This window comes from Phyllostomus discolor, chromosome 3 (genome assembly GCF_004126475.2).
Source record: "Phyllostomus discolor isolate MPI-MPIP mPhyDis1 chromosome 3, mPhyDis1.pri.v3, whole genome shotgun sequence".
NCBI classification, from domain to species: Eukaryota; Metazoa; Chordata; class Mammalia; order Chiroptera; family Phyllostomidae; genus Phyllostomus; species Phyllostomus discolor.
Window position 1 is genome coordinate 49,548,887 of NC_040905.2, and position 8,945 is coordinate 49,557,831.

General features: G+C 45.1%; 1 protein-coding gene across 2 annotated transcripts in view; it reads left to right on the forward strand.

Moving 5' to 3' along the window:
- The window catches only part of CMYA5 (cardiomyopathy associated 5), a 93,061-nt gene extending 86,027 nt beyond the window's left edge, over window positions 1-7,034 (forward strand). For both annotated transcript variants that reach the window (XM_036020462.1, XM_036020463.1), the window contains 3 exons: window positions 11-110; window positions 2,148-2,321; window positions 6,594-7,034. In XM_036020462.1, the coding sequence (XP_035876355.1) occupies window positions 11-110; window positions 2,148-2,321; window positions 6,594-6,840 (521 nt within the window). In that variant the 3' untranslated portion in view covers window positions 6,841-7,034. The remainder of the gene's footprint in view (window positions 1-10; window positions 111-2,147; window positions 2,322-6,593) is intronic.
- Window positions 7,035-8,945: the final 1,911 nt, after the last annotated feature.

The following is an 8,945-nucleotide window of genomic DNA, read 5'->3' on the forward strand; positions in this document are numbered from 1 at the left end:
AATGCAATAGGAACCAGATTTCGCTTGTTGAGAGAAACAGCTCATCCTGCTCTGCAAATTTCTTCAGACGGAACAGTGATCAGTTTCTCTGAGAGAAGACGGCTGACAGAGTGAGTAGAAGAAAGTCTGCAATAGAACATTCGGAGGGTGTGTCACTGCACTGTGGCTTCACTGTGCATAGTTTTGGTTTAATGAACATGCCTGGATGTGCGGTACTGAATATAAATGTGTGCTCACCTGTACAGTTTTGTTATGGTTCATTATGGGGAAGGGGAAAGTGACAGAGGTAGTGTCAATATTTTTATTGGAAATACAAGCACAGATGGTTTGTTTAAAACATAGGCTGTTTTAAGGTATTATCTCTGGTTTAATGAAAAAAAGAATCCGAGTTAATTATTCTATTGTTTTTCAATAGCAACCCAGATCTTGCATCCGTCCACTTGGAAAGAAATAGAAGAGAGTGGCATTTTGTGGAGTTTCTAGCTTGGCCCATGCAGGCTTTCCTGCCCATCCCCAACACCCCTAGCGCTCAAACCTGAGTACACAGTGGGGAGCCTGCTCTGCAATCTGCCTGTAATCGCTCATGGTTATTTTTAAGGGTCAAATGGAAGAAAGTACGTGAAAGGCTTTTGAAAACCTTAACCCGTATGAAACACAGGCCACTGCTGGCGCTGGTGCAGGCTGCTGGCAAACGCTCCCCGTGAAGCTCTGAGCTGAGCAACAGGGACTCATATGGCTCTACTCTCAGGGTGCCATTCACCCATGTCTGGCCCAGCTCAGATGTTACCTGCTCCTTCCTGGAAATGGCCAAGCCTTCTCTGGGCCCTGGAACCCTTTGATTTGATCTGTGAAGGATCTGAACATGTATAGAGTCATTTGTCAGCCCCTCAATTTTGAATAACCCTCAGGCAGCAGCCCTATAGTCTGCATCTTTGAATCCTCAGAATCTAACACGGGGCCCAGAACACTGCAGATGCAAAAGACACGCTAATGAGTGAATTCAGAAAAAAAAATATTTAAATAATAGATTGAATAGATTGGGCTTCTCTGTCTTTCTTAAAATTTCTCAAAAAATCAAAAAGAAAAGAAATACACTGGTTGGTAAGAGCTCATATATAATAACTGATGATAACTGTACTGTATTTTATAGAATTTTATTTATTGGTTAACCTAAAAATTATCTCCCAAATGTCAGGGAGGGAGGCTTTGCTCCAGAGAGCAAGGGCCTGGCGGTGGCCGCCTCTCTGACCTGTGGTTGGGGGAAGACACGGAAAGTGAAACACATTCCATTACCTTAATCATTTTCTCATCTATTAAAGGGGAGAGGGGTGCTGACTGAAAATTAACGTTGCTTACATTAAAAATGCTTCCTTGCTGTCTCAGCCATTTTAAAGCAACATCGAGCAGTTCATGCAAACAAGGTTACCCATCAGCAGTTGAAAGTGCTTCAGTTCCTTTCCCAGTGCCTCTTACAAAAATAGCTAAGGTGGAACAAAAAGAGACCTTTCAACAACCTTTCAGGTACACCTACTACAAATCCCAAAAGGCCAGAATCCCAAAGACTGGCGATCACAAGCCTTTAAAAAGCACACTCATCACCTCATCACACCTGGCCGATTTCCACACTCCGCTTTGTGCCGGCCTCGCCAGCCGTCTTGCTGTCCAAGAGCGGCACCTCATTGGCCTCTGTGCCCAGTTAAATCAGCAGGCACTGGAACTCGCTGTAAAAAGAGGGTTTGGAGAGTCTTTTTTGCAAGTTTTGTAAGAAGACTTTGCAAGCCATGTGTTCTTAGAACTCCCCACCTGCTTCCCTTGTATTCTCTCAACCTCTTGAAAGGCAGAGATTGTGCCATTTCTTTTTTGTCCTGCATTATTCCTGTTATTTTCTGGTTCCCAGCTTCTTCAAGAGAGGCAATGTGCAGTATATGCATTTTGTATATGGCAGTGGAAATATGTCAAATGAGTTTTGAGAGTTTAGGGAATTCTGTGTCAGTCAAGTCAAGGTTGGGGGCACAATGAACAACGGATGTCTTTAGTTAAAGCCAGCAGTGCCTGAGGATAGAGTCCTGCTTAAATTGTGTGTGAGTTTGTGAATGTTGATGTCTAAGACATAAAGGCTAGCAAGTCCTGATCCACCTTGCCTACAGAATCCCATCAGTGCTGGGTGAAGAGCTGCCTGCCTATGGCCAGCATTACTGGGAAACCACAGTCACAGAGTGCCCGGCGTATCGACTCGGCATCTGCTCCAGCTCGGCTGTGCAGGCCGGTGCAGTGGGACAAGGGGAGACCTCATGGTACATGCACTGCTCTGAGCCACAGAGGTAAGCTGGAGCCCTACTCCTCCCCTCTTCATCAAGGTGTCATGGGTTGATGTCTAAGCAGAGAACTCCAAGGGCCTAATAAATGGCATCCTACTTCCCTGCCCAAGTTCTGAGCCAACTAAGAAAGAAAACAAGAAAGGCAGGTATATAGAGATTAAGCTATTATTCTTATTACTGAGGAAGTCAATTTTAGAGAATGTGTGCTTGAGAGCAAGGGGTTTCCTGTTGTTTGGGTTTTTTTTTTTTTAAATATTGAACACTATTAATAGATAGAGGCAGAGTTGGTCCCTGGAGAAGCAGAGAAGGATGTGTATCTCCTTTGGATGCTCCTAATCAAGAGGTAGGGAATAGGAAGGAGCTGTCAGGCCATGCATCCCATGCATGGCCAGTTTTTCCTTCTAAACTCATCCGAGAGTGGGGACATTCCACAGGGGAATGCTAAATGGGCTCCCTCCCTGTGGAGGAGTCAACAGGAGTGAGGAAGAAGTGGATCCCCGTTACCCTCCCCACCCTGGTTTATATCAGGGATTAGCAAACTGCAGCTCACAGGCCAAATATGACCCACTGCCTGCTTATGTAAATAAACTCATTAGAACACAGTCATGCTCATTCATTTATATATTATCTATGGCTGCTTCTGTGCTACAATGGCAGAGTTGACTAGTTGCCACAGAGACTGAATGGCCTAAGATATTTTCTACCTGGCCCATTAGAGAAAAAGTTTACAAACCTCTGGTCTGTGTTATTAGTATTGTCTAGTTGGTTGAAGTGAAATAGCTATTAACCTGTGTCCATCTCTGAGGATTAAGGGCAGCCGTGTTATGGTCTGAATATGCTCACAGCATGGTCGAATGAAGGAGCAATGGGCTGAAAGCCAGAAGCCTGCTTTTAGTCCTGGTTCTGCCTTCCCATTAGCTACTTACCAGAAGCTGGGTAACCCTTGGAGCACAGGCCTCATCCGTCTTGTCAGGGGACAGTGATGCCTGGTCTACCTTTTGGGCTTATGAGGATCACTTGAAATCAGTACAGGGAAGAGCTTTGAAACTGCGAAGTATCATACAATGTGGGATGTTATTCAAATGTAATGCTTTAAAAAGAAAGTCGTTAGTGCTAGCATGTTCTCAGACAGAAGCCCACAAGTTGGGATTTTGCAGTCTCTGGCTGCGTATTTCTTCCTGTATCCTACTTGGCAGTTTGATTCTCTGACATGGTTCATAAGGACACCATCTCCAAGAGCTATTTAAAGTCGCATTTCAAGTCAGAGCAATTATGATTAGTTGATACTCAGCACTATGCAATGCTTAAGGACTGAGCTCCTGCCCAGAGTTAAAAATCACACAAACCTAGAGTTTATAATCAGATTTAGACGTGAAACTAACATTGATTTTATTTAAAAAAAGTCTTTAGACACTTGAACCCTTTAGAATGCAAACCAAAGACTAGCCTTGGACAACAAATTTCTAGACTCTAGAAAACAGAATTTTATGTCTTGTTCAACCATTTCAATGACTTTGGAATTGGGCTCTTTCAGGTCCAGGGCAGGTTCAGTAAATTCCGAGAGGAAGAGTATGCCCACCTGTGAGATTACAGCTCGGAGGGGTCAGGTCTCAAGTGCCTTCATGTTTCAAATAGAACATTCCTGGCCTTTAGGATGCTGAGGAAACAGCTGTAGCAGACGCTCCTACGTTTTTCACTTTTTCTGGCTTCCTGATTTTAAACCAAACACTGTTGCTCTTGATTCTACTTGCATAGAATCCAAGCGTTAAGATGTCACGCTGGAAAGGAGAAATTAAGAGAGTCGGAGGAAAAAGAGAATCAGCCCGTTCCTAAACTCACAGCCCTAGTTCACGGCTGCACACCTCCTTTACCAGCCTTGCCCACAGCCTCCATGCCTGGGCCCTTCTTCTAGTCCCCACCCACCCCAGGCTCTCCTATGTCACAACCAGCAACTATTTCTAAAACTTCATTTTCATCATGTCCCATCCTCTTCTGCCCCAAAATCTGCAAACATCCACAGTGGTATCAGAACCAGGGGGGATCACAGAGAAGAGGCGAAGTCAGAAGGAATGTGACCAGGCGAGCAACAATGAGCCGTGGGGGCTGAAGGGGGGCTGGGCTCAGTTTGGGCCAGCAGTGAGACCCCCGGGGTGCGTCCAGCTCACGGTGGGAGTCCTAGCACAGGCAGCTCTGGGGTCACACAAGTGTCTAGAGTCAGGCCTCTGGATGATCTCTGTTTGACTAGGAACCATCAGTCCCAAGGAGGAACAGGCAGAAGCTGGACAACGAATCAGGCCCCGGGCAGACAGCCTTAGTTTTAGGCCAGAGTTCAGGCTGGAGAAGAAACTGCTGAAGTCAGGAGGAAATGGAGGCAGGAGCAGGGCAGGGCCCATTCCAGGCCCTGTGGAACTGGTGGAGCCGAGTCTTCAAGGAAGGTCTTTGTCTCCTTGGCCTCCATGGTGGGGAGGGGCTGCCTGGGGCTGGGCCTGCGGGCACTGGGGGCCTTCTGTGTCAGGGTAGGAGTATGGCTCACTTGGGCATTCAGAACTCTAGACCAGTGCTGTGCAACAGAACATTCTGCAAAAATAGAAAAATGGTGTCACATGTGGCTACCAAACACTTGGCATATGATTAGTAGGACTGAACAACAGCACTTTGAATTTTATTTAATTTTAATTAATTTTAAGTGGCCACATGTGGCTAGTTCTTGGCTCCTGACTTTCCTATCCATGAAATATCCTTAACGTCATTCACATATCCCCTCCAAACCCGTCTGGTGGATAGTGATGTGCTCCATGATACACAGGCTTATTCTGCCACCTCGTCATTGTTTCTGTTGCCCCCGCTTCCTGGATCTCCTTTTCCTTCTTTTCCATCTGTGCAGCCTGACCATTCTTATGGCTGAGTATGAGCCCCTCCGCTTCCCAAGCCTCCTGTAAGAGCCCCAGCCTGCACTGCTGGTCACCATCCTTGCCACCTGCAACCTTTGTCTGCTCTACAGGTTCCTTTATCATCATTTAAGCCTTGCTTATCTTCCCATTCCCACAAACCTTTGCCTTTTCACACGAGCTTCATTCTGCAATGAAGTTGCCAACTGGCCATTTTCTAGATATACCAACACTTAAGCTTTTGGGCCTTTAAGAGGCATCACAAGGTCTTCAAAATTCTTCACCTTTTTTCCATACCAGAGTCACCAACGCAGATTCTAGGGACCCATCCCTCAGACCTACCACATCCACAGAACTTTCCCTCATCTCTCCTTTTCCTCTCCCTATCTCATTTCTTCCTTCCCCCTGCTTTCAGGGCCCCACCTTCCATTTCTAGGACAGGCAGGCAAAACCTCCAAATTTGTGCCACTTGTTTGCATAGAGCAATTTAGCTACTTCTGTTGAGCAACTTCTCCTTCCCAGTTTGGCCTGGGACCTGTCTTCTCACAGCCAAAACAGTCCCGTTAGATGTGTTTAGTGAACACTTTGCCAGTCTGTGCCCCGAGCTGGAGTCTCAGCTCTAGCCAGTGTTCAAGTCATCATCAACTTCTTCCTATTCAGCAGAGCAAGGCTTCCTGGGGGTTAAAAACAGTAGGCTTTGGTCCCTCATGCTCCCAGAGGACCCAGAAAAGTGCTGAACACACAGATATGCCCATGTGAATACTTGTCAAATTAAATTTATTTCAAGTGGAAAGCTAAATCAAAGGCAACCACATTAGCAGCAAGGCTGCAAAAACATGGAGAAGATGAAAAAGAAAGTTGGTTTGGAAGAAGGGGAGCTTATACAAAGACTGAAGCAGGGCAAAAATAACAAAATATGTCTTGAACTTCATAAAAGCCTTTATGCAAGTTATTATAAATCTTTAAACTATAAAATCAACATATTTTATGAAAGGCAAACCAGCAGTACTTTTAAAAATACATGGCAGCCTCAAAGGACTTTTATTCAAAAGAATGACACACTATGAATGTGGCAGTTAAAACATGTGGGCAGCTGGGAGAGAATTAGAATGTTGAGAAAAATCACAAGGGAGACATATGTTGGTTATTCTGGGACTACTTGCTAATGTAGAAGGAGCAAAATTATTAAAAATGCTCATCTGTTGGAATGAGCTATGCATTAGAGCATCTGGGAGGGATCTGGCTAAAGTACTTGGGGCAACGTTACTGCAGCTCGTTGTGGAAGGAAGTTAATAACTGAAACGATTCGTTATCTCCAAGTGATCTTCTTTATCATGGTCCTTCAAGATTTCTGAAGTTTTTAATTTTCCGTTCCATTTCATTCCAGATACACGTTTTTCTACAGTGGCATTGTGAGTGACGTTCACGTGACTGAGCATCCCGCCCGAGTGGGCATTCTGCTGGACCACACCAACCAGAGACTTCTGTTCATAAATGCAGAAAGTGGGCAGTTGCTCTTCATCATTAGGCACAGGTTTAATGAGGCTGTTCACCCTGCCTTCGCCCTGGAGAAACCTGGAAAATGTACTTTGCACCTGGGGATAGAGCCCCCAGATTCTGCGAGACACAAGTGATCATGAGCTTTCAGAGTTCGAAAGAGCAATGATTTGAATTTGGGGGGTCTGTTCTCTCCCTTGGATGCTATACATCATTCAAAACGTCTCCCACACACTCACGCTAATAATAGCTACATGCATGGTGATCCACACGTGAGCACAACCACCAAGAAACCATGTCTTCCTAGGGCAGCGTGTGAGTGAAGAGGATGGAAAAACAAGCTCTGCCCTGAGGTTTAGGCGTGTTTGAGTTTTTCCCTAAATGAAAAGGGTTTGGACCTGACTTGGGAACCAAAATAGAGAAATGGACTTCCACCTGCTTTGTTGGTAAAAGAAATCCGCAGAAGGACAGGTCTGAGCAGAGAGGGAGGATTGTGCTTGTAGTGCCTCTCCTCTGATAAGACACACAGACTTTTTCCAGAAGAAAAATGTCACCTCACTTCACTAAAGGATGATGAATCCTAATCACTAGAGAAAGTGTTTCCACCCTTCTAAGCTGATAATGAACTCTTTTGTAATAATACATGCTGTAGAACCCTGAAATTTTAAATGTAGAAAAGTGCTAGATATTAGAAATTTCCATTTTGTTTAATAAATGGATAGAGTCTATTAAACAAAACATGTTGTCCGAACTTGTTATCAGTGTCTTACCAGCTGGCACCTCTGGACTGGGACCAACCGCAGGGTACACAACCATCACGCTTCAGCGGGTTGGCTGCTGCTAGTATCCACATGAGAACTTTACACGTGTATGTTTTGAAATAGAAACACTTTCAGCTCAGACTTACAGTCAACTACCAGAAGCTGGGAATATCCTTTTTACTAAAGGAAAAGTGCTAGGTCATTTTTAGATTATATTGAAATCTTTCAAAATCTTCCTAAAATATGTGTGCAAAGTTGATAAATCTAGCATACATGTTGAGATGATTGCTCTTACTTTCTATACTACTTGGATCATATTTACAGGGTTTTTTTTTTAACATGAATTCAGTTGTTCTCTTGAATCAAGAAATAATATCTTACTTTGGGAATATATTTTAAAACCTGTTCAATAGCTAGAAAATCCAAACTGGACCTCTAACTTCATTAACGGAACCCTTCAAAGCCTGCTTTGAAATTAGAGCAGCTGATGGCAAGATGGAATCACTTGCTGCTTTGTCAGAAACAGTACCTTCACTTTTTTCAAGCCCTAAAAGTGTTATCAGCAACCTGTGGGTATTATTGCTTGGGGGGTAAGAATGTGGTGTAATTAAAGACAATAACTGCAGCAGCAACCATGTGAACTTTAGAATTTGTCTCAGTTTGGGCTCCTCCAAAAGTAGAACTAAAGATATAGTGCTGGTTCTTTACATAGGAGGTGAGTGCGGGAAGTCCACAGGAGGAAGTAGGGACGGTGACAGGGGAAGGGGGAGAGCCAGTGAAGGGCGTGTGTTATTAGTGGCTATTATCTCTCTGAGCACCTGGGGCTGACTTGTGTTGGGGTCACCTTTGGAAACAAGAGGCTGGCATTTAAGTGCCCCTGTCTATCACCTGTTAGTTGAGCACTGCCCCGGGGGTGGGAGCATGAATTCCCATCTCCCGCCTCTCCAGGTTGCATTCCTTGAAAGCTCCCATGGCCCCGGGAAAGCCGTCCAAGGAAATGAGAAATACAGGTGCCGGACACAGGAGCTGGGGTCTTGATCCAGCCCTTGCCCGGTCAGGACTTTGGGCAACTCAGATCCTGGATTCTGAGGGTAACCACCTTCTTCCCAGGGTAACCATAAACACCAGATTAAATTAGCATGTGAGACCTCACAACATTTTGTAGTTTATGAGACTTCCTGCTGAGGGACTCCAGAGATCCTGGGAGACCGGCCCTCCACCACGTCCCCAGTGAGTGGCCCTCCTGTCTCTGACTCCATGGAGAGCAGATGGTGAGAGGCAGGACTCTGGGGCCAGGAGAGCCACGTTTGACTGAGAGGACATCTCCTGGTTGGTTCCTAGGGAACTATTCTAGTGCTGGTGAGTAGAATGAAGTTAATGCTATTTCCCCACATCCTCAAGCACTTCGTTCCTTCTTGATCCTTCCCTGAGTCCATGTTCTTTCTTCTTGTCCTTTATCTTCACATAACTCGTACCCTCAG